At 41.5% G+C, this 27074-nt stretch overlaps 1 protein-coding gene across 4 annotated transcripts in view; it reads right to left on the bottom strand.

Annotated features, from left to right (window-relative positions):
- The window catches only part of eag (potassium voltage-gated channel protein ether a go-go), a 60166-nt gene extending 36406 nt beyond the window's left edge, over positions 1–23760 (bottom strand). For all 4 annotated transcript variants that reach the window (XM_017905409.1, XM_017905411.1, XM_017905410.1 and 1 more), the window contains exon 1: positions 23300–23760. In XM_017905409.1, coding sequence (XP_017760898.1) covers positions 23300–23378 — 79 coding nt within the window. In that variant the 5' untranslated portion in view covers positions 23379–23760. The remainder of the gene's footprint in view (positions 1–23299) is intronic.
- Positions 23761–27074: the final 3314 nt, after the last annotated feature.

The raw sequence follows: 27074 nt of genomic DNA, 5'->3' as shown, positions 1-27074 counted from the left end.
GAAACGCCAATCGCCCCTTTTATAAACCGTTTACCGTGAAATACAGTCACAATCATCGGTTGGTGCTATTCCGATGGGAGAATATGAGAAAATCGGTAATACGCATAATTCTCCGAGTCTGAATGGATTTTATGGCGGATCACAGTTATCGAATAAAATTCTATAGGATTATCAGGTAATTTCATTGATCACGAATTTCGAATATTTCTAAATTTTTCAGATGGTCGGAATCGAAATACTCGAGACAGGTGCGAGTATTGAATTTTTTCAAATAGTCTAATAGATTATTTCGCTATTTTCCTTGCATACGTTTTCAAGTAGAATTTAGGAAGAATTGAAGGAATTTTAAAAGCTGTCAGTGACAGGGAATATGAAACTTTCCTCAAACAAAAGTTTTGGAGGAAAATAGGCAGACTTTAAAGAAATTTCAAAAATTCTGAAATAATTGAATCAGTGAAAGCACATGTAGCTTAGAAATTTGTCGAAAGTAGACCGAGACTGTTACGAGATGATTTCGTTACTTTATCTAGGATCACCTTCCCTTGGATTATCACAGCTAATTGACAATCTGACCTTTGCCTTCGCGTAAGTAGTTCGGACGAGTTTCGTGGCTATCTCGATCGTTCCGCGGATAATCTTGATGGACACACGGCCGTTTCGCTGGGCGATGCGGCTAAACACGACCACGAGGGGGTTACGTAACCCCTTTCACGACCGACCCGTCCCCTGTTCGTGTAAAAATTTATCCGGCGGGGGGGAGGAGGGGAGGAAAGCGTGCGGTCGCGTAATTTCTGGGTCGAACGATCCCGTATCGATGTCAATCGGACGAAAGATCTGCACGTTGTTTCGCTCTAATCCGGGAATCCTCACGAGTGTACCGTCGTCGACAGGTTAAACTGCATTCTCATCGATGCAATGTCCGTGGCGGTCGATAAGTTTCTAAAACGCCCGGCGTTTGCTCCACTCGTTTCACCTTCTCTTCGTTCCATCCTACCGACTCGCAGCTGACCTGACTTTTAAAAACTGCCAAGTGCAAGTGCACTGTACCGTATACGTGCAATATTAGGGGTCACTAGTTGGCTCGTCGTTAATCCTGTATGTAGATGCACCTCGTTACGTAATTTCAAATTTAGCTTTTATTTTATTATTATTTTCAGAGCTATTCGGTACATTTTTATCTTATTATCCATTTTCGTATCGATTGGACTGTTAAATGCAGGAGGAGTTTCAATATTTTGAAAATCTTCCATCATATGTATATTGTATCATACATCTAGGACTCCTTTCAGCACTGTAATTATTTATTTTAGGTTATTATTACAGCCTGCGATTTTTAAACCAAATTCTATACTTTATTGCCAATGTGTATGTCCACGAATATTTTTCACGTGGTTCCCTTTTACAGGGTACACTTTCACCGTTCCTAAAAGGAGTCCCAGGTGTACACGACTGGTACGAGCCATCAGGGGTAGGATTGGAACCGGATCAGCCTTGGTCCGGGTCCCCAACGAGGCACATTCGCGACACGCGATATCCGAGCAATCGTGCCGGTAATCGTTGCAGTTTCGCTTTTCTTTGCGAATGCCTGGCAAAATAGGGTGCGTGCCATGACCGATAAAATCCTTCGAGGAGCCTTCGGAAAAAATTTCTCTGCCCTGTCGCGTGCTGTTCTGTGAGGAACGGTACCGAGCTTGCGACACCTTTGCAAATTCGTCCGACTGCTTCTCGTGACAATCTCAACGATCTCGGAACAAGATCGGATCTCGAAACTGCTTTTTTCCTCGCTTATTCTTCGAATAAAACGTTTCGTTTTGCACTCGTCGAATAATGTATTACGTCCGCGTGATTCGGAGAATAATGTCACAGAAGGTATAAAAGGCTCCGAAATTTTTCCAGGAACGTGCATTCGCGTTATATATAGAAATTATGAAATTTCTGTTCCAGTCTTGACTTTGGTAATTCGTCGTCTAATTAGTAAGAAATTTGTAAACTCCAAGTTCTCCGCTGCCGAGTTTGCTTTGCTACTTCCGTTAACGTTTCATTGGAGAAATTTGAAACTTTGTCACGGGGAAATATTGTCAGATTCGAGAACGCTGATACTGCAAAATGTAATTCAAGAACCACTGCTATATATATATTCAGGTTTAGCTCGATTGCGTATCTCGCCTGAGGGACGTGATGTTTAGGTTTGGCCTGATTGCCGTATCTCGTCTGAGAGACGTGATATTCTGATTTGGCTCGAGTGAGGTATCTCGTCTGAGAGACGTGATGTTTAGGTTCGGCCTGATTATCGTATCTCGTCTGGGAGACATGATGTTCAGGTTTGGCTTGATTGCTGTGTCACGTGTCTTACACGAGCTGTTTACGTTTGGTCCGATTGCCCTGAGACGTGTCTCTCACGACACCGTAAGCTAAAGGGTTAAGGCTGTCAAAACGCTTACTCGTGAAATGGTTAAGAGCACGTATATTCGTATAAAGTTTGAAATTAATTATACAAAATGTCGTAGGATAAAATTATACAACGCATAACCTACGACAAGTACTCGAAGATACGAGGTCCAAGACGAGCGTTTGCTCGGTTAGCACTGACGTTAGGTCTCTATTTCTGCAACAGTCGTTATGTTACGTAAATTTCCCGTGGATTCGCGAGGACGTTCGTGTTTTCGAGGCAAACGCATCGGGTATGTGCAGACACGTAGCACAGCCGGGCCATTATTCGAGGGAATCGTCGGCCTCCTAATAACGGAGATACCGTCGTTGATTCGGTTATCTCGTTGTCATTCAACGGGATCGTTCCGTATTCCAGGCTCGTCTCGGAATATCGGCAATTTTAATGATCGCCCCGCCGGAACGCACAATGCCCGACGGACGCCGACGAAAGTCTATTAAATTCCGTTCGATTCTGTGCCGCGGACACAATGAGGCAAGCGTTGTCTCCATTATTGTTACCGTTCTTCACCGATTGCCCATGATTTCGACATATTTGCTTCGGTCCTTCGAATCCAAGGCATAATATTTATCGTCGTTCCCGTATTTCTATTCTTCGAGTACCCACATAGTTATTTCCAAAAAATAGCTCACACGAGTTGATTTGGACTAACAGTTTTGGTACATGTGTGTATACCAAGATGAATTTGATGGAATGATTGGAGCTACTTTTAAATCAAACGTTTCATAGGAGGTACGAGTGAGAATTCGTCTCGACTCAAAGCTGTGGGAAATTTTGTGATTATAATCACTGTTGGTACATCAGTATTAAAAAATTAAAAGGTCGACCTAACCTCACTTCTTGGCGAATTCGAGAAAAGACCGTATCATCTCGTCTCTACGAAACAAGAACCTCAGGGGAAGCTGTGATCGAAAGGCAGAGTGCATGTGGCGACGGAAAAGGGGAAAAGGGGATGTAAGGGTGAGAGAATAACGCGGGTAGAGGGTGGCGCAATAAAATTCAATTAGCCAGGAGTGCAACGGATGAAAGAATGCGCGGCACGAATGTTCCCCGATCGATTTCCAGATTCGTCGAATCGCGAGAGAAAGAAACCACGACTTTCCCTTTTTTTTGTTAAATCGCGATATAGTTGTTTACTCCGGCAATAGAGGTAGATGGATGGGGAGAGAGAGGGGGAGTTTATTGTGAACGAACTAATTAGAAAACGCGTCGCCACAATCGGTGCACAGGATTTCTCGTCCACGGCGACTCAATTCGCATTGTGTGACCAACGACTATGTTCGCCCTGTCCTGGTAACCTTATCGCGCTAAGAATTCGTGTACAAAGGTCATCACCCACGATTACGGAAGAATTGCACATACTAGAGCTGAAAAATCGTCGATATGTTTGGAGACTAGATCTCCGTAGAAGTTTTGCGAAAATTTGTTGGAAATGCTTCTTTTTGACCAGGTAGTATAGGTTAGGACAGTGGAAAGTTCAAGGAGAACGCAGTGAAAAAATTCGCCATTTGAATATTTGCCAAGGGGAGGGGAAAGAGAGGGATTACGGCATCGCGTGTGTCGTTGTTTATATTATAAACTATACAAGTACTCGGATAAACGTTATTTCTTAACCGGTGAGGTTTTGAGCCGAGAAATGGCGCAGTTGTAGAATAATAATAAAATAAATGAGTCTCAAATAATACTGCTGCAATTATTCTTTTCACCTGAGAGGAATTGTTGGTTTTTAAAACATGGAATTTTAACAACAGGGCAGTATGACTAAATATCTGGTTAGTATCTGAAAATAAATAGTCGCTGCGTGGAGAAAAATTCCGTGTACACAATAGGACCGTCGCCATTGCGCATGCGTGCTGCTCAGAGGGAGCATTGGTCTCGAACATAACCTCGACTTAATAACTGTTACACAGAACGATTGCGAGAACTTTTAATACATTACAGTAGCACGAAAATCGTGATGTAGGGTTATTCAATAAGAAAAACTACTGATTTATGTTACAGTAAAAGTAAATCTTCGAAAGCTTTATATTTAACCTTAAATCTTGATCTCAATTCTTTCACTTTCGTTCTTTTAACTTAAACTTTTCCATATCCTGTCCGGATAAATAACTATTTATTTTCCAATGATTCTGAAGATTAGGAAATGAAAAATGAAATAAATCAAAACGTTTTACAAATTTCCATTTGCAGGCGAATCTTCAGAAGGAAACTCTTTGCTCCGATCATAAAATCATCCTCTTCCCAAAGATACAGTATCGCGGAGAAATAAAAGGTTTAACAGGGCAAACAGAATGGTGCGACTGGTTTCAATATCCCGGAGTTTCGCGTTTATGGGTGATCGACTGAGAAAGGCGAGCAGACGGCAAACATCTACCGCTTCCGTTCTTCATCCCTGATCTCCGCTCCCCTTTTTCACTTGTTCCGTCGATCATATCCCTTGCTGGGACCAAAAATAGCAGCTTTGGAGAAAATTCATGTCAAGTCGAGGGATGATCGTGTCCGTGCCACCAACCTACCGACATCGACGTGCCATTGTCTACCATGTTCCTTGCTCTTTTCACCCTGCCCTTTCCGTTCCTCTCCGACCCCTGCTCCACGATGTATTACCGTCCTCAGGGTTGTCGACTCGACTCGCCATCGTTAATCTCGTTAAACGCTTCAAAAGTTCGAAGCTACCCTCGGTTTCTGCTGTTCTTTCAGGTATCGGATTAATTTGTTCTGCGTTAAGGTTGATAACTTTCTTAGGCTTCAGACTAACTCGTCGTTCCTACTATTTTTATTTTTATCTCCAAACAGTTACACGGTGATCTTCCTATAGTTATCACGAAGATGATCGACAGATGCGAAGTTAACACAGTCGACTTGATTTTTCTTATGGGGAAACATAGTGGATGTGGTAATTATGCAAAGTTCTGATGTCTGAGGAGAGTTTATATCAATTTCTCGCAGAAGTCGACTTTATGACGGAATTGGAACAGGAATTTCTTGTGGACACGGACCGGGAACACTGACAAACTGCATCTATATCGATCTATAGTTAGACAGTTATTTCCTGACGATTGTGTCAAAAATAACTAATTTCATTTGGCAATTAACCCCTTGAACTGAAAGGGGTTAATATCTCAATTATAAATACACCGTAAACGTACCACCAACATAGACATAGTTATACTACAGCAAATATATAACCGGTCATTATAAAATTAACGAACGATCGTACGAAGGTCATCAGCGCTCGATGCGGCGTAAATGGGAAGTTGTGTGTCGGTCACCGGCAATCGTCATGGCGGTGAACGTGGGGAACCATTTTAACGGATGTAAGGAAACGAGTTTGAAAAAACCGTTCGGCCCTCGATGCGAGCATTGCGTGTTAGAAAATTATTTATGTCTAGGCGAGAGTGTAAAGGTCGCTCCAAGGTTGAGCAATATTTTTTTTTCTCCATCCTTGCTTTCTTCTCCACCTTTCCTTTTTTCCCCTCGTAAATTAATTTAGGGCACGTGGCGTGAAACAGAAGCAGAAACAGCCCCACAGTGGCTTCTGTTCCGTTTCAATCCGGGCTTCGACGCGTCTCTTCTTTGTGACCACTTTAACCCGCAGTCTTGAAGTTTCAAATGTTCCTAATTAAAGCCAGAAAGGGAAGAAAGGAGCCAGGTGGACGTTAATACTCGACGAGCGAAACCGGAGGCCAATTGTTTCGATTTCCATGCAGTTCTCTTCAATTGCTGCATATCGTATATAACCGAGTTACAGTCTTTCCACGATTCAACGAATAACGTGTCCAGTTGGGAAACAGGTATAGGATAGACATCTATCATTTTCGTGTTTCATGTTTCATATCGCGACTCGAAGTCATCTGCCAATTTAACTTCGAATAGGACAGACTAAAATTTTTATTCAGGTTTAAGTTGTAATGTGGGTGAACGGTGGTCATTGACTAATATCCTGGACCAACTGGTAGCCACTGTATTATATTATTTGACAATATTTTAACTATGATTCGAGAGAAAATTGGTATCGATAATAGGTGATGCAAAGTACATCTGATCTGTTTCACGAATTTCTACTTTCGACTTGTTTCTTCAGATCCTTTTAAGTATGTCCGATTATACATATATACTACTTGTTTCTCCTATTCCTTCCATCGTCATGCGATAGGGTGGAGGTGATATCCAAGAAAGTCCGAGAAAAACGCCGATAATTTTTACGTCTTTCCTTTCTTCCTGTATATACTTGTTCGTCCTCAATTTCCTTCGGATACCGTGGAAGGAGATTTCCCCGCGAGCGACTTTTATTATTCCACTTTTAAGTATTGTCTATTTTTAGGCATGCCATTTTTAGAACGTCCCACTTCCCGATGTTCTCTTTCTAGAAACCCGAATATATATTCTATTTGTGGTCCGTAACTCTACTTTGCATTCATTTTTCGGCAGCCTTAATTTTTCTCTTCTCCTTATACGACCTCCGACGATAATTCTATTGTTCCTAGGGCCCCACCTTACGTATTCTCTCTGGCATGTGGCCTTATATATTCTTTCTTTCCGCACAGCCTTCGATGTTGCATTAAATCGATGATTGTTTGCAAGGGTTGCTTTTGTTATTATTCATTTGCGTTCGCTGGCACACTTCCGGGATTCAGAATAGCTTCGGCGATGAAGAATACCGATATTCGATAAGCAGGAAGAATTATCACTGGGAACAATTACTACCAAACATTTAAGTCAGAATTTTATGAGCTTCCATCGTTCCAGCAAATTTATCGGTCTCTGTGTGTCTTTTACAATTTATTTTTATTGTACTCTTTATTGAAAACCTTTTGTTTTGTCATTCATTTTCCTTTTTATCCTTGATACCTTTTCTTTTATTAACACATCCAATCCATCCATCTCCTCTTTTTTCTTCAAAATACTTCTTCAAATTACAGCATAGGAAAACTTATATTTCACCATGAAAATTCTTTCAATTTTTTGTACACCATCGGCGGATACTTATACTTAATGACTAAATTTGACGTAAACCAAATTTAATTTTTTATTATTAATTTTTATTAATTTTCAGTTGTTTTAAAAACACACGAGAGGATAAAACAACAAGAAAACCTCTCCAGCAACAAATTAACCGAAGAAAAATTCTTTCCAAGTGATCGAGAATCGAACCCCGTTTCCCCGGTTGATACGTAACGCGCTTACCAATTGAGCCACGAACCTCACGATAATTTTCTTTTATTTCGACCACTTATTGAACCCGATTTCTTCGCTGTTGAGACAATTTTAGTTTCAACCCTTCGTGTTTCGCTTCAACATTTTTCCCCTATTTACCGCGTGGTTTTTCCCGAAATTCTTGCAAGGATGGATAAAAATCTTTATTGCTGGCAACTTTGTGGCCCCCAACAAAACTTTCGCGAAACGTTCGGCAAGAATCGCAGGAAAATCTCCGCGTGAAAACTTTTCCAATTTCATCGCTTCGTGTTCCCGGTGGTTTGATGCAAAGCGACGCAAATGCTTGTCACGTTATTTAAAACTTGGAAGGAAGTGTTCCTGGCCGCGAAATTGCTTTATCTCCCGCGACGTGTCTGGGTTTTTCCTTACCGTGGAAAATACCGGAAATCAGGGTAAAAAATCCCGATTAGCAGCAGAGAAAAGTGAGGCGCGATAATTTTGGAAATACCGGCAGCTTGCAGTGACTTGTTCCACTGAATCTTAATTCTGGGCCGCAGAAGTCGGAGAACGGAGACACCACGTTCTCCAGAGACACGTGGACAGGGATGTTACACCAATCAAGCGTCGTTTGTTAATTGATCTATTATGTAACGGCATTTCGCAACGCATTTAATTGGAGAAATTGCCGGCACAGAAGGCAAATCCAGCTGGGACCAGCGTTAATTGGAAATTCGAGCACGCTCGTAAATAATGTCGATAAACGATTCTATTTAACTTGTGGTTTTGTGATCCTGCCAGATATAATTAGGCGAATAATTTTTCTTTCAAGCTCTGTATTGGGAAAGACTATTAGAATGGAGAAAATTCCGCAAACGCCTTTCACTTCATTGTCATCGTTTCGCTGCTACTTCTTCTCGAAACTCTGGTTTCCTTAAAAGTGAATTACGCGGATCTGAATTTGTATTTTTGTAAAAAAGTTTACGAATGTTATTAAGTACAATGCTTTATGACAAATCAAAATGCAAGAGAAGAAGAGAATATATGTAAGGATAGAATGATGAGGAATTCTAGATTTCCTTTAGATCTAGATCTACTTATCACTAGATCTAGTGACTAGGACTTTCTAGCAGTTTCTCAGAGGCGGGATGAATGGAATCCTGTTTAAAAACAGCATTCGTATAAAAGGAAGATTCTAACGAACATTTTCTCGTATCAGTAACTCCATCGAACACCTCGGTCCTACAACCAGAAGTTTCCTACGAGATAAATCTTCGAAAGAAGTAACGGGGTAAAATATTCTCCGAATTCCGACGAGGTCGCTGTTTAATTCGCTGAAAATCCCATTCGCCCGGTTACTTAGTACGCTTTTACCGTGGTCGACAAATAATGCGATTCATTCTGTCCTAATATAGGTTGGTGATTTATCTCTCGAGCTCTCACCAGGTTTCTTCGCAACCCCAGCCTCAACCCCCTTTGTTTCCCGCGTTTCTCTTTCTCCCTCTCTCTTTCTCTCTCTCTCTCTCTCTCTCTCTCTCTCTCTCTCTCTCTCTCTCTCTTTCTGGCTTCAGTAAATTTCCTCTTTATTAGACTTAACCTGCTTAGTTTGCACGAAGACTCCATCGTTTTACACAAGGCCCAGGAATCCTCGACGAAGAGTAGCAAGAGTCCTTTCGTAATACCTCTGAAACGACACGTGTACACGGGACCAACCACGTGAAACGTCCCAAGCATATCCTATAAATTTTTTCTGCTATTTCAAAGCAGAGCGCGCGAGTTAACACACAGGCTGTCGTACAGGGCCGATAAATATTCGCGTGTACCATTAACAACCGTGTGGAAAGGTTACTAACCCTGAGGTATTGAAGCGATGGCTTCATGACAGTCGCTGGATCGTCGCGTGGAATTCGAATGGTGTTCCTTCGAGATCGATAAAACCGGTAGACCAGGGTCTCACGCGACGCAGGAAGCGGGACGAGAAAATGGGGCGGCGAGGAAAAGGGTGGTCGGAAGTGTCACGGGGCACCGTGTGTCTCGCGCAGAGGAGCGTTATTCATCTTTCATTCGGGCTCGACCCGGTCGCGGCGCGGGCCACTCCGGGTTCTCTTACTCGGGGCGGTGGGTATTTCTAAAAATAGTCGTGCATCGAATAACGAGCCGGCCGCGCGCCGCTAAGGGTTGAAGTTTGCATTGTGAACGCGTACAGTTCGTCCCGTATACGGCCCTACCCCCATGTAACCGAAGATTTGACCCAATGACCCAACGGACGGAGCCGAAACCGACCGGAAACGTCCGATCACTGTACACCCGCCGACTCGCTGTCTCTCTACACCCACCACTCTTCCCGCCACCCTGTACTCTCCCGAGCTGCTACACCATTTTACATCTCTGTGTCTCTTTCTTCCCGTCACCTTCTTCCGGTGCGTTAATTTTTCCGGCAAACTGGTCAATAGCCACGAGCGTGCTATCGAATCGTTTCCCCGATTCGCGTGTGAAACGCGGATTTCGCTTGACGGTTTATGGGGCGTGAATGATGATCAGCAGGTTCGCGTGAAATTCTTTGAAGTTACTCGGTCGGGTTCGCTCCGCTGTTGATGTACTTCGATGTAACACGTTTGCCTTTCACTGTTGTCATTAACGTTACTATTGTTACTGCGGTTGTGCACCGACCTGTACACTGCGTGCTTCGTCTATTGACAGAACCTTGTCCATAGATGTCATCGATTAGACCACTGGCAATTGTAACGCGACCGCGAAAAAACGTGTCGACCGAACCTACTTCGCGGACAGCTTCTTCGTAACGAACGAGGTTTAAAGGTTATCGCGAAACATCTAACAGGCCGGATAGTGGCAGAAAAATGAAGTAACGGATTAGACAGGGAAAGCGAGCTAGCCAATGGATAACACGGGAATATCGGATCCGATACCGAAACGTGTTTATAAAATATTTCCGTGGTTTTCGGTTTCCCCTGGGGCTTCGAAGCTCGATTCAATCCGCACGGCGACCTGTTACCAAATTTTTGCTCGATTTAACCTGATTGTTTTTGCGGCTTCACGGCCACGCAAAAATTCCTTCTTTCCGTCCGATATTTCTTCCTCGCTAATCGATCCGTAGCGGAAAACCGATATAATACCTAAACCTAATAGAACCGAGCGAAACGGCTGGGCGAAAATTTACATTGATCGACATGCGACGCGGCTATTATAATCGATACCACGGCGTTACTATAAGAATTCGACACACCGTGTGTGTGCATGCGAGTGTATGTGACGGAAGAACGCTAAAAGGGGAAGCACCGGTCGCGAGTATTAATATTGCTACCCTCTAACGAGGTAACATTAGTAACATTGTACATGGTACAAACAGTGTTAACGATGTTAACAATTAGTTAACAAAGTCAACATTGGCATATTGGTTACAATAGTACTCGCATTTCTAATATACTTCTATGGTTAGTACTAACACTTTATTTTTCGTGCAAATTCCATTAGTAGTTTCAGAGGGTTAACTAAAGAAATTTCCATTTCACATACGCGAAAAGTAAATTATTTGCGAAAAAGAAAAATATCGATATAAATGGGAAACGCGACAGGGAAGGGAAAAAGAGGAATACCTGTATTTTTATCGGCGTCGAAAGCGTGGCAAACATTCGACAGGGAAAACAGATAGTCCGTCGTTCGCTTTTATCGAAAATCGACATTCTCCGCTCGGCCAAACAACCGTTACGAGGAACGGGGCCTCGGTACCCTTTAACCATACAGCGAATTCAGTTTCTCCGTTCGGCTTGAAAATGTAAATTCGCCAGCGAGCTCACGGCCCTCGCGATTTCCACGGGCTCCCGAGACCCGATATTATTGGCCGTGCGCGAATCAATTTTTCACGCACTCCACTGACACACGGTCCACTTTACTCCCCGTCAGTCGCAAATTGCACTGTGCAACAAATTTTTACTTTTTCGCTAATCTGTAATATCCATTAGGTGATTCTTGCAGAGTTTACATTCCTATACACACGAATCTGTAATGCAAATTGCTCTGTCGTCCACGGTGTCCGAAAAACGTGGGTTTTTCTAAAAATGCACGATGTTTGACTAAAATGAAATATTATATGAAAAATAAAAACGTTAGGAGATTCTTTGTTGTCTTGTAAGTTAGATGACAGTATTTTGAGTTTATCGATGCTCATAATTATAACTATTCGTGTGTCTGAGTAATTATAATTGGTCATCGAAGTTTAAAAACAAGCATCCGTGCGTAGTTTCTACGCATATTCTTGCATTTTTACGAAAATTTCTTTATCTCGCACGAATCTGCTACGCAGTGCCGTATTCTATACGCTTTTCTGGAGAAGAAATCATCCAGGTACAATATTAGAATGATGTTCAATATTGACGGGACGGTGAAATATATATCGGCAACCAGTAAGCGGCAGTTTGCCGCAACGCAGCCATTGTTCGCACATTTAGCTTCGTCAGGGCCGTAGTCATTTTTATATGCATAACATGTATATTTTTTCATACACTTTTTTACAGCAATCACAAAATTATACGAAATTTCTCTAAATCACTTGTAATTTGAAACAATTTCGTTATTGGATATATAAATACGACTTTCTAATATAATGTTAACAAATAAACTCCCATCTAACTGTCAAGATGAGAATGAATCTTTTAACGTTTTTACTTTTCAAGTAATATTTCGTTTTAGCCAAAAATACAGTGGAAATAAAAATATTTTAACACACGTATAGCTATCAAGAAAATTCATCCTATGGAAGTGCGAATGTAGTTGTAGTTTATAAAAAATGTATAAATTACCGAATTTATTATTAACTACAAACTGAAATTGTTAATAATAAATAGTTCAAAGCATAAGAACACTTAATATAAATGCATCATGAATATTTATATTCTAAAAGCATAAATAAAATTTAAAAATTATTATATTTATCGTTAGTAACAAATTAACAATGTTAATAACAAATTGTTTACACGTATATTTATCATGACAGTAAAAAATTTATTAAATTATTGGTTATTACTTGAAATAATGACGTACTTGTGTAAAAATGTACCTACAATTTGCAAAAAGTTTATAAATTATCACACTGATTGTTAATAACAAATTAATATTATTATTAACAAATTGTTTAGAACGTAAATTTTTCATAACAGTGAAAAAATTAATAAATTATTGGCTATGACAGCGGAAAATTAATAATTAATAAAATCGACTAACTTCGAAACTTTTCGATCGGGGTGGGGGGTCTCGGCCGATCAGCGGCTATATAAGGAGCGACGCGACGCAGCAAAACTCATTTGTCGGTTCGACTTCGAAAGTGTAACATCTAAATTTTCGTTGTGCGCGAGGGGTGGGAGTCCGAAGTGAGGGTAGGGTTGGCCCCCCCCACCCACACCTCACTCCCTTAAACAATTTACTAATAATTTCTTTTATTTTTAGCTATTAATTATTTTTTTCTTTCAGATTTTAATTATTTTTTATTTTTCCAGGTATTAAATAGTTTTTTTTTATTTCAGATGTTATTTTTCCTTTATATTTATTTATATTTGAACATTCGAATATTTCGTATAATATTCGAATGTTCGTCGTTGGGTCGTTTATGCCTCATCAGTGGCATACTCTTTCTACTTGGTTAACCTTCATGGTTTCTATTCCTTCGTTTCCTTTCCTCGTACTAATCCGTTTCCTTTCAGGTTTATATTAACAATAATACACTCTGTTTTAGCTTTTAGGTTTCTCAAGATTCTCAAGTTTCCTCAAGACTTCATTTGAAATACATCGATGGATGACGCGGGATGCGTGCGTTTAGACCTAAGTAGACCTAAGTAGTCATAAGATAGATCCCTAGGATAAGTTTCATTATGTGCGCGCTATTTGTACAAAGGCAAGCTACCTAACTTGGAGCGAAATATATAAATTCTCTATTCTCCTCTTACCTATCACGTTTACCAAATAGAACATAATTGTTCTCGCGATAATTGCGATCGTTCTTAAATACCGACTAGCCTACGTGACGTACTCTCGTGTACTGGATAACTCCGTGTTTCGTAAGTCATCCAAACGATTCGTTCGGACACTCATCCTCGCCACTGTCATTCTTGTCACGCATCGATTCTAGGGTAGTCGGCGGGCTGGCACTCATCTGGGTCAATTCGAGGGTCTGTCGGCCCTAGTCGTCCTGGGCACCAGCGCGTGCACGACCGGGGTATGGGTCCTGTAGCCGTGACACTGCATATGGGCCTGCGGTCAGACCCCATGGGATGATTAATTTCTACCCATGTGGCAGGGGCCTGCGTGACCGGCTACAGGGCCTCGCTAGGGACCCTCGGCTTGATTTTGGATGTTTCGCTGGTTCGTCGATCATTCTCGTTCTCGAGTAAGTCATGGCAGGATCTGTGGTGGCTGGATGGGCTAGGTTCGAGTCGGGAGGGTGCCGAGGCATAAAGTTGTCTTGTACACAAGAGTACGTCTCGTAGGCTAGTCGGTCTTTCGAATAATCGCGAATTCGTTCGGGCGCGTCGCGATTTTTCACTTGCTCGCGTCTTTCATTCCCTATTTTTATGGGAACTTAGAAATATTAGAGTCTATTGAAATAAAATATCTTAGCGTTGCGACAGTAAAGTTTTAGTATATCGAACCGAAGTCCCTTTTGTAAGACACGAAATTTAATAAAGTGTCAGTAAATTCTCTTTAACTTGTTTCGCACCAAGTTAGATTAGGGTGCCTTTGATACAGGTAGAACCAGCAGGTTGCGCCACTAGGGCGCATGCCCGGGTCCCGATGCGTAGCCACCTCCACGTGGTGAGACCTGGTAATTGGTATCGTTTGCCAAAGATAAATCTTTGGTGAACGATACCAAGCTAAGAGCTACGCTTTGGGTTTAGGATATTTGCTATCTATTGTAAATTTTCCAAGTTCCTTTTGAACTTTGGAAATAAAGTGCACAGTATCTCTCGTAGTATTATATAAATCAAAATGAATCAAGCTACGAGAAATGTAAAAATTCATTATCAAACTCAGAAAATGCAACATAATTAAAATCTCTTGCAATGAGTAGATTAAGCATACGTGTAATTTTGATATCCATATACACTAAATATTTCCGCATTATATTTCTGCGAATAGGGTATTAAATTAAAACACGAGTGAATCTCCTAACATACTCACTTTCTTATACGAGAAATCCTGCGTGTTTAGAAAAATTCAGAATTTTCAGAGACTGGACATAGTAGAGCAATTTCGATTACGGATTCGTGTTCAGTAAAAGTAAACTTTACAAAAATTACCCGATGTATATTACGGATTAAAATTCATGTTCATGGTGTTATTAATTCCTTGGTCTATAATATCGTGTGAGACACGTAATAGGAAAATCGGGTCAAACACGAGTATGACGAGTGAAAGACGTGGTTTCTAGATGAGGACCAACGTAAATAACACGAGTCAGACTCGTGGTAAATTTTCGTCGATATTTTTTTGCCTCGATTATGCGTTATTCTTGAAATGGTTCAATGTATGGCTGACTCTGTTATCGATTATGGCACGGGTCATCCATATCGTACACCAAAATGTTAAACCCCACTATCAACCGTGCAAACATAAGGCGCATAGAGCAACAGACGTTTGCGAAAAGAAGGAAAAAGAGAGTAAAAAGGGGAGAAATGGCATAAGGTGGGAAAAGAGAGAAAGAAATAGGAAGCATCATGAGATTTCAAGATATGCACGCGGACGTGCTCTCGTAGCAGTAATTTTCCGCGATTTTTCCACGAGTCCTCGGCTCTTCCGCTCTTTCACCTCCCTTTCCCTCTTTTTACTCGTTCCCGGTCGCTTTATTCGTTTCAGACCAAACGCCACGTATCTGCAAACTCGGTCTACGAAATGGCAGACTTCTTTTTCCGTCTCCACGATCACGGATCCCTTCCAGGAGGTCGTTTCGCGCGAACCCTGTGCCGTACCTAGGTGTTGAATATTCTAAATAGAGAAGCGAGACGAAATATCGATGGAGGGACGAGATGATGGCTCCCATCGCTTCCGGTTCTCGTAATGACGCGGTAACAACGGAACCTGATTCTCTATTCTCGATTCCAATCCCTTTCCAATTTATTTTCCAGGGTGGTCGGCGCATCGGAACGAAATTACAGGGAAAACGCGGGGCAAATATTTGCGCGAATTAATTGACAAATTGATATCCTATCCGAGCCACTTTATTCACGTCAGCTTCGCATCCAGTAATTAACGGCGTGCGTAATTAATGCCGCATTTATTCCCAATATCCGGAGAAGAAGATCCAGTGAAAATTCATCGAATTTCCCATACGTCTTTCCGAACTCGCTCTCTACTAGTCTGCGCGATTTTACCTTCCTCTTTGATCTCGAGGCGAGGCCTGTAGGACGAGAAAAGAAATTGTCCACGGATTCCAGAAATATCTGCAAGTTTATCGAGCCGATAAAGCATTACATGGCTCTATTGAAAATTTCCTGCTGCCCTCACAAAGGGATGAAAAGACTGAATACGCGCGGCATTCGCCGCCGTGAAAGGTCACCGATGCTGCGTTTCGATCGGGAGCCTGAGAACTATTCAGCCATCGACCACCGCGAGCACCAGGTGTATACAACGTTAAACAACCATCTCATCGCTGTTTCCCGTGTCCCTTGTACAAGCAACGACAACAACGAGATAACGAATTAACACCATTGTGCTGGTGGAACGGAAGGAAAGAAGGGAGGAGAGAGAAGGTACTCCTCATCCGGAGTCTGTTGACGAACTCGTCGCTAAAGCTTGTTAGTGGACTGATAATTTAGACATAGGGGTACTGCAGGCTTTTCCTTTGCTGTTCCATCCTTTGATTAGTTTGATCAGTAGAACAAGCTGTGCCACCATTCTTCCACCTTTTCTACCAAATGCTTCGATCACGTCGAAGAAAGTAGACCTCTTCTAGGACCAATCATTGTCACGTTTCTTTCTGTCAATGCTTCAAGTCTCCACTCTTCAGCTACAAATCTACCAATAGAAATCACGAAGACATCGTCCAAAATACTCGTATGAACGAGATGAATCTCATTGCAACCCTAATCTCTGATCAGCAACCATCTCACGAATAAGGAAGACACGTCTACCAATGTCAAATGGATAAGTAACGAAAATCCCGTAGCAAAAAGAGCTGCAAAGAAAAAGGAAATCCTAGGGAATTGGGCAGAAGTGGGGCTAATGGAACTAGGGAACGGGGGAATTATTATTATACCACGACCACGAGGGTGTCTTTGCAGTCGCTTACCAAGACTATGCGAGTTTGCTGGAGATTCTTGTCCTCCTCGACAGCTTATTAATTCATCCTCCCTTTAACGCGTTCTCGCCACCTATTTGCCGCACTATACAACGTTAATCACGCCTCGATAATAATTAACGCGAGCGTCGAACGATCAATCTTTCAACCATCCCTTTGTTGAACGTCCTTTTTTTCCCTTAGCGACTCATCCTGTTTAATAAACGGCTCGTTAATTTTCTCAGATCCTGCACGAAAGTCTGTCGTCGCCAATGGCGCCCAATCAAATTTTCATCGAAGTTAACGAGATACAGGGAATTATTTAGAGAAAATTTATGAAACCACTGCACTGTTCGAGAATTTCAAGTTATCGGATGGATTAAAAAATTTTTGTGAAATTTTTGACGCATTAATAACGGGATAATAATTAACATCGGAAGAAAAGGAAGTTTCGAATGAGTGGCAAAAATAAAAAGTTACTTTATGATGATACATTAAAAAGGATTAAAATCTTTCTTAATGTAAACATGTAAATAGCATTTCAGAGGTTTAGCTAACAAGTGGAATCCATTTTGTTCATATTTTTACCATTTCTATTTACATCGCGTACCGAATAATTAAAAAATAGCTTAGCGTCGTCGTATATTATAAAATTGAAGTAAAATGTTATTTTACCTGACCCACCTTCCAACTTATTCTCGAACGAAAGATAACGAAGTCGTGTCAGTCTCGAATTCCACAAATCAACGTTAAACCAGCCCAACATTTAATTTAAAATTTAAGAATCTTCAAATGATAAATCCACATTTTCGACATATTTCGCGCTGCTTTTTTTAGATTTAAACGCGTAAAAAAGTTTCACGAACACTACGACGATACGACGTCAAATAACGAAATTCTAACAATTTAACGAATATCGAATATCGAAGAAAATTTTAGGCATAGTTTCCGCGTGTTAATTAGAGCACCAGCCTAATACCAAACAGGAAAAACTCATCGCGTGCCTGTATCTGTATACCTCTATCTATCCAATTATGCTTCAATGCTTTGGATATAAAAAATAATTCGATGTAACCTTCGTAAACCTAAATCTTTTACCAAACATGAGGCAGACATTACCAAACCTTTTTTTACGTTCGAATTTCGCGGCAAATTAATCGCCGTGAGGAAAATCAAATTTTTCTTCAAATTAAGCTAATGTTAGATCTAAAATACACGTTAACCTTCGGAAAATTCCACATCCTCAAAAATCAAAACGAGCGAGGAAACTCTCTGAGTAATCGAGAAGATTATGGCATCTTGATGACAATTTATCTCACGAGTTACATCCCTATATTGAAACACCAAGCGTCACCAGTAATTGCAGAAATAAAACATAGTGGAAGGTCTAATAATCAGTCCGATTAGTTGGATAGTTCTAGCGTGAGTGAGAACGAAAGATGATCGGCAAAGAAGATCACGTCACGGATGATCGTTTAAAGACCTCGCGATGGGTCGTTTGTAAGACAGGGTTGTAGGAAAAGAGGAAGATTCTCGAGCGGTAGAACCTCAACCGTGTTTAATCCTCGTTGAAAATTAACGTCGTTCAGACTGACAGGAAATTTCCTTTCAACGATCGAACCGGATCGTTCTTCGATGAAATATCCGGGCAATTAATTGCTCTCGACTCATTCCGTAACCCTGATTCTCCTTCAATGCAGATTAACGCGTTCCACTGGGTGTGCCGGGGATCGCGAACCGGGCTCGACTCGTTTTCGCTGAAAGAGGAAAAAGGAGTAATGGAAAGAAAAAAACAAGAAGAGAAAGAAGAAAAGAAACCACGAGTCGGTATATAACCTGGTTGCCTTCCTGAGTGCTCTTCCCTCGGTTGTTTCTCGTCGTTTAGCGACATTGTTAAAGGGTTAATGGCCAATTGCCTGAAGAAGTCGGCATCAGTCGGCAGGTGACCTCTCCTTCTGAGAGCATGAGTCGCAATTTCGTTCGCCAGGCGTTTTCCACGAGGACGAAAAATACACGAGCGCGGTACGTGACTGTTGGTCCTCTTGACGACTCTCGCCGCTAGTTAATTCATTCTCGGCACGTTTGAATTGAGGACGTAACAACCTGTGCATAAGGACCGGAACAGAAGTGCGAACGAGAGCGAAAGTGGCGCGGTTTACGCTTCGTTCGTGTATCACGGGAGAAAACACCGAAACCTAGCTACATTGGTATCAGAGGCAATAGGGGATTTGCGTGCAGGCGGTAGAGAGGCTATCGCTGATATAATATCTCAAATCCCAGTAAGAAACGTGGATTTTCTGCTAATCTGAGCTAAAAGTGCAACTTGGATGCACATCTACTACCAGGCTATGTGACCTATAGACAATGGTCAGATTTATCTTCAACAAATATTCGTCAGATACATTGAAATAGGTAACTCAAATTAATCCTAGAGTTATCAAGAGATTTCAACATAGCTATATACATGTGGGCAACTGATTCTAAATGTTTGTCAGGTAATGTAATTCGTTGTAAGATATACAGCATTAGTAGAAGTGTCCACGTCCACTCGATCAATTAAACATACAGTCCATTTATTCAGTTTGAAGCGACCGCACTGCATTGGCGAACAGTAAGGGGCGTTTAATTATCGGGAAAATATAATCATTGACTCTGCAAAAATAATCGTATACATCTCTGTCGTATTGTTTAACACCAATACCAATGTTAAATAGCGTTAATATTAATATTTCCGAGAGGCTATCGAAGCTTTCAACGTACCGAAATAATCGACCCAACAATCGTAATCGATTCGAGGGCGTCATCGCCCTATCCAAAGCTGTTGAAACAGTGCAACCGCCGATTCCACGAATCACGACGCGTATTCGCCAATCGAATCACGTCACGCTATTGCAGTGGTTCATAAAAAATGCAGCGAGATAATGCACCCGATTGTGAGACCAACTGCCAGTTCCACGTAAATATATTTTTGCGACCGCAGAGTTTATTGAACATTGAACAATCCAATTACGCGGAGCCACCCCGTGCACCGTCTCGTCGGAGAAACAATTTATCCCCTAAAATTAACCTCTCTGGTATGCAGAATGACGAGAATGGTCCCTCAGGTATCGTGAGAGGGTGTCTTGATCAGATTTGTCAACGTTTTCCGGGACCGGTTTCCCGCCTGTTTGGGACGTAGACATTGACAACGAGATCTTGAGTTTCAAGGCAGTCCCGGGAGCCACGAAAGTCTGTAGGATAGGTCGGAAGTCGGGATGATGCTCATAGAGCTCCAGGGAATATTCGAAAGTTTCTCAGAAGATCTGAAACATTGGAGCCTGAGCTGCCAGAAGCTGAATCGGATATCGAGCTGGTCTCGAAGTCAGACGAACTTTGACCCCTTGAATATCTCTGCAAAATTACCAAATCGAACCAGAAGATCGGAGAAACTATGTCTGTAGATTTTTTCCATCGATATTCATCTGGAATAACGAAATTAAAGCTAATCTATGTGAAAACTGCACAGTCCCACTATGAATGTTATTTCCGATCAAATCCACGACAATTCGAGAAAGTTACAGGTAATTAGGCAACAATACTAGGTGATCACAAATGGATTGGATCATTGTAGAAGATATTCTACGTGGAATAAATAAAGTATAGTTAAATAACAAGATGAGATGATCGTTGTGTTAAATGACCAGAACCACGAACATGTGATCTACCATCGAATACGGGATAATTCGAGGAAGCTCTGCATGATTGAAGTTTTATTCGAGGAAACGACATGCAGCGACCCAATAACGTTAACGTGGTACGAAACCAAAGGTATATGGGACAGACTGTTCCAACCAGCTGGCAAAAATTCCCAAAGCAGGAGAGTATCATTACTATTCCGGTTACCCAAAGTCGTTTAGGATAGCACAGTCGCTGATACGAGCCTCTAGGGCCCATGGCCGTTATAACTAACATTTCCTATCTTGCTCAATGCTCCCCGAAGTAATCAGACCTCGTTCGTCAGCGAACACAAAGAATTTTCACGATCTGCGACGAATCTCGTGAATCTAAAGCCCTCTCGCTCTCCAGAGCGCGATGAAGAGACATTATGGTCCCTGTTCTGGGCCGGACTAGCATTACACCGTTCCATCCGGTTCTATCCGCGAGGTCAGAACGTCTCGTCCTAAAAGGTAACAATAAGTACAGAGATTCTTTTGAGAAAAGCCAAGAATACCTGGTGATACTGCACGAGTGTACCTTTCCATTCGGCTACTAACATTAGTACCATTCCTATGAGCGACTGAGGTTGGCAAATATTGGTCCAACACGCGAGACCTCGACGATTTCCACGTTCCCTTAGCGAATTCGTGCACGCTACGCGGAAACCAGTCGAATGAATTATTCCGTTCGGTCGTGAAGGATTATTCCGTCCCAGAACGTGTTCTCGTTATGTACCCCGTTATGTATCTCGTTATAATTCGATTCGGCTACCAGAACAGGCGTGCCTATTCTCGTGGATCTTGGGAATCCTAGGTATGCCAGTTAATGGGTCAATGCCGCGGCCAGCCACGCTTGGTTTAACCCTTTCGCAACAGCCTATTCATCGTCGGTGACCTTTGACCACAGACGATAGGCCGCGGTGATGGTTTTTCGTCGCTATCGTAGTTCGAGTACACCCTCCACAAGAGAATCTCTCGAGACGGTACTTTTTGGCTAATAATCGCTGGATGAATACACGAAGAAGACTGCTCGTCGATCACTCGAGTGGAGATTCAAAGGATCGATTCATTAAGAAGCTGAGAGCGTTTGTAAACTTGATGCGTACTTAACTCGATGCTTACCCTGCTAGAATTCTTTTTCCTTTCTTCACGAAAGTTATATATATTTTCTTGGACTCGTCTTTCTTGAATCTGTCCTTTAATTCGCTCTGTTTTAGAGTACTTCGTTTGACACGACGACACGTAATATAAAATAACCTCGAATTTCAAGATTTTATAAATATTTTGGAATAAAATGTTTTATAAATTATTAATTGCTTTGGTACGAAAGTCAAGCGTAATTGTGCAGTTGCTGAACACATCTCTACGAGAGCCGAAGAAAGCCGACGATTGCCGATAAGCCGAGGATTGCCGATAAAAGCCGATGATTGCCGATAAAGGCCGACGATTGCCGATAGAGGCCGACGATTGCCGAATGCATACGAAGTATACATGGATAAATCTGTCATGTTTAATCGACTGTTTGTATTTTCCTGTTTGCACATTCTGTTTGTAAAATTATGAATTACAATTGCGAATTATATTTCGTGATAATACTTTATTATAAAATGCGTGTTGCCATAAAACATCAACGTGTTACGCTCAAGTGACACTACGCAAAGAATATGCGCTGTGCAACACGATAATGGTAGCTGTACATCGTGGAGTTTTTTTAAGCAATAGTCTTAGTTATGGAGCTTCAAAACATAGTATTGTATCACTTTCATAATACCTTGTATCTATCTATATCAAACAGCATCCATTTCAGCGCATTTAAATCTCAAACAGCGAAGGCCAATTAACACTCGGTTCGTTACCGAGCTCCTTGTCCGCGTTACTTCACACGTGCGCCGCGAATCCAAACAAACGCGATAAAACATCTAGGGGCCGATATCGCAAAATACCTGCCTCTCATCCAATTAGATTAATTAAATATCCTCCGACGGTATGAAAAATAGGACGACAACGATACACTAATAATGATAATAATTCGTGAATTACGTAGAAAGTTAATAGTTTTTCTTTTTAACTATTATTTTATTTTTTTGTTTGTTTGTTTGTTATTAAGGGTAACTATACTGAGAGTAAAATTACTATGATTTAGAATTTTTATCACTTGTCTAAGTTTCACATAATTGGCAGCGCCGCTCATGCGCATTCCATGGCACTCTCGGTATTTTTGCCCCTAACCAACATCTTTTTTCCAGTTGTCTCGATAGTTGAGTAAATAAGGATATAAAAATCTGCAGCATGGTGTAATATAAGTAACAACACTTATGGTTTTATAGCGTGACCGATTTTCGACTAGACACTCGCATAACGAAAAGGTTAAACCGTAGAATGAAACAGAATCTATCATGGTCATCAAGAGTAATCTCGTTATACGGGGGTAACTTTTATCTGTACAGGCTACCGCAGTTACGTAAAGTTATTAGCTTGACCTATATTTCCTCGACAAAGAAACAGAGAAGGAGAAGGAAACATAAAAGAGCACGCACTAAAATACCATGAATTCCAGCAAAATCAATCCACAAAATCAATCTATTCTCTCTCTTTATCCTCCTTCCCTCGCTCTCTGTCTCTTTTGGGCGACCTAGTGAATTCACGGAAAGAAATGGTAAACTTTGCGAAATGATCGATCGATCGGAAAAGGAAACCAATCAAAGTCGTTGTACTCACGTTGACTGCTGCTCCGTCGTATGATGTTCTCGAGGAATGTATTTTGTGGGGCGACCAGGCCCCTGCGCCCCCCTGGCATCCTTTCTTCCTTGGATGATCCTAGATCCTGGTCGCTGCGGCTATCAGGACCTCGACCAATCTCTGGCTACGACGATCACGCGCTGTCTTTCTCGCCTCATGTCCAATCCTCTTTCATCAATCGGCCTTTCCCCTCTATCCTTATTTCTACAGCTGCACAGATACACACACGCGAGAACGAGGCACGTTCACTAACTGAATGTCATGATTCGAGGGTAGTTCACCATTGTGGTATCGTCCGAATCACCTGTCGGCGGTTTCACGTCCGCCTGGAACCGGTCCAAACGAGCACAACTGCCGCGGCGACCTGCTATATCCTTTACTAGACAGGCTGTAGTACCACGCTTAACCAATTGTTCTGCACACGTTCGAGTAAATCCTTCGCGAGCTATTTTGCACGTTCTAGCGTGTAACAGGAACCGGAAACGGTCCTCTGAACTCCCGACCTCGGAGTCCTCTGACCTTCCACAGCTGGAACCGGCCAGACCGATAGAGGCTTCACAATTTTCTAACACACATCCAGTTTCTTCCTACATACATATGTATATATTACAGAATATTCGATCTAGACTGAATTACAAAACAAAAAGAAGAAAACGGAAAATAATAACGCGAATTATCCAGGACAGATGTTCGACGATTTTAAGATCCACCTGGCAGCAACCTAGACGTCTCTGTCGTCACCTAAACGCGAACGCTCCTCCGTTGCTCCAACGATCTGTGTTCAGACACCTCCTCCAGCTTGCTGTATACTCCAGCTCCGTGCCCTTCGTGGATCCGACTCGTGTCGGAGGAGCTGGAGAGCCGTGGATCGTCGTTGATGGAGAAACAATCGACGACCGTAAAGAGAAGATGGAGGAGGAGGTGGAGGAGGACAATAATCCAGATTTATCGAGGCACCGACCACGACAATGTCGATGGGCTCGCGGAAGTGTCCTCGGCTGGTGGATGCGCGATCGATGACCCATCTAACCACAGTCCTTCCAGGTGATCGCGCGCGCTATCACGGAAACCCGACGGCAAGTAATTAGACGACTGCGCGCTACCTGCCACGTCGTTCTCCACATCCTCGGCGTCCTCCTCGGCGTCGGTGCAGCTGGTGCCCGCGGAGGAGGACATCCCTTAGACAGGGGAACGTAGCCCAAGAATAATTCTTGATCACATCTTTGTCGCCCGATTCTGAAACGACGACGTGTTTCTCCTTATCGTAATCGTCGTGCTTGGGCGGCAGTTGAAGCTCGACGATGATTAGAAAAATCAGTAGTTTGATTTGAGACGCGTGGAGTTTTGTTCACAATTGAGGGGAAGGTCTTTAGACACTGAAAGGAAAGAAAATGACGTATATCATTATTTTGTAGTTCCTTTCTTTAAAGGATATATCGTTCATAAAAATAGTTGAAAATAAAATAGAATAAGTTCTAATAAATTAAGTGACATTAATTAGTATTAACAAATTGGCGTTCCAGTGCCTGAGTATATTAATATTAAAGCACAAACTGGAACATCGAGCTGGCACGGTGAAAGATAAAATTGAGTTTTTATGTCGTGGACGATAAATCACAGGAAGTTATCTTAATAGATCGTGGACCCGTATTTATGCGAAACAACGGTCCACGAAAAGAGATCGAAGCGGCGATGCTCGCGTAACAGTGCTCGCGGTCGCCGTCAGGTTCCCCCAGTTTTCGAAAAGATGAGAATAATTGGGTTGGAAGCATTTGATTGACGATGGAATCCTACCTAGATATTGTTGTAACGCTGTGAAATGTTTTAACACTTGTCATACATGGGCCAAACGAAAAAGGAGGATTCTATTTCCTTGATTTTTCTCGATCGATAAACTTTGAGAACATGGACGCATGTATGAATAGATAATTTGTATTAAAAGATAAAACAGAAAAATATAAAAACCCAAAATTACAAAATAAAAATAAAAATTATTACGAGCAGCGTAAAATACGTACTTACTTTTCTTCATATTTTTTATATTGTTTCATATAAAAGGAATATAAAATATCGGATTGTATTAGTTTCCTATTATCCTCTATATGCAACCGTGCAACGATATGAGACAGTGTGACTCGGTTAAAAGAACCTCGAACTCTTAACCTCAAACCTCTGGCGTGACATGTTTAAAGAAAAACCGAACATTCCATATCATATAGTAATAAAATGCAGGAAAAATACTTGCTTTCGATCGGAAAAATCAACAAAACGAACTGTACGGTTCGATACTCCCGTTCTTCGTCGAATCTGCGGTGAATTGCACTCGAAACTCAACAACGGATTCAAAACAACGCCAATCGTGTTGCGAGTTTCATCGGTCTTCCAATCAGCGGCTTCCAATGACGTAACGTTTGTTTGCTGGTGATTCCGAGGCTAAAGCGTCTTTCAAGTGCATGCTCTCGAATCGATCGAACTTACTTTCGAAATTCCGGGGGTCTGTTGCCCACCGTTTTCAAGTTAAATCAGGCGAATCACTGAAAATTGCCGTGATACCTTCGAATTATCGAATTCTAGCAGTGGTGTGGCCTCTGTAAACGGTAATTACACCAGATCGAATCACTTCGTAGCGACTGCTTTTACTTTGTTTTCACACGGAAAATGGTCTACATATCACGCGCAACGTCAGCTTATTCGCGCATCCTGCCCACCGTAATTAGTCCAGCTTGACAGCTGATGGCGCTGCGAACGATTAACGATTAGGTATCGATAACCTATCGACAATTGTATATTGATCGATTTGAATAACCTAATTGTTTCGACTATGTCAACAGTGTATTACGTGAAGAAATTATTTCGATAAGTTATATCACGTTAAAAAGAAATATGTGTAGCATAATTCAATAAATAGTATATAACGTAATGTAATATTTATTTAGTGACTTTGTGACTTCTCTATGATTCCTCTGTGATTTCGTATTATGTAGATTTTTCATTTCCTAATAATATATACAACAATATTATATTTAAAGTTATATAGACCATCTAACACAAAATGGAAACAACCAATCAACGACAATTCCTACTACTGATTAATTGGATGAGTTTCAGAACACTGTTTCCGTCATCTGTCACTACAATCAGAGTTCAAATAAAAGGATATCAAATTTCTTGAAATATTTTTTTCAAGTTCTACTTCTACATCAGAGGTATGGTTTAATTGCACTTTACACTCTTCCAATTGTCGATATGGACTAGTCGATACTGTGTCGTTACTATATCGATAGTGAGGTTGCGTTTGAATATTTTAAGAACTATAGAATGTATCGAGACAGCTTAAAGAATTCGTAGACAGGATTTTTCGCCCGTATCTCACGGATGGGAATTCGAGTAGAATCTCGCTCGGACCACTCGAGGGTTAGATTACTTTTTCTTTTTCAGTGCCGTTGCCGCCATACCAGATCCTGACTCATTCTGCCAATATCCTTTGTTTTTTCAGCTCCGCTGTCATTGCGGATTACTCTTGATATCGATAGGATTCGTTATCTAGAATCGCATCGAAAATTGCTTTAGCTAATAACTTTTCCTACACCTTTACCTTATCGTATTTTCTCTTCTGTAATTAACTGGGAAAAATTGAACTCTTTGCAAATTGGTTCGTGCGACTGCTTCGTAAAAATAAACTCGTAAATCAAATAAATGCTTTACTAATTTACATCATTGGATGCTATAAAAATTTCTAAAATTTAGAATTTAA

This window comes from Eufriesea mexicana, unplaced genomic scaffold (genome assembly GCF_001483705.2).
Source record: "Eufriesea mexicana isolate 0111107269 unplaced genomic scaffold, ASM148370v2 scaffold3780, whole genome shotgun sequence".
NCBI lineage: Eukaryota > Metazoa > Arthropoda > Insecta > Hymenoptera > Apidae > Eufriesea > Eufriesea mexicana.
This window is presented reverse-complemented; position numbering and strand designations above follow the sequence as displayed.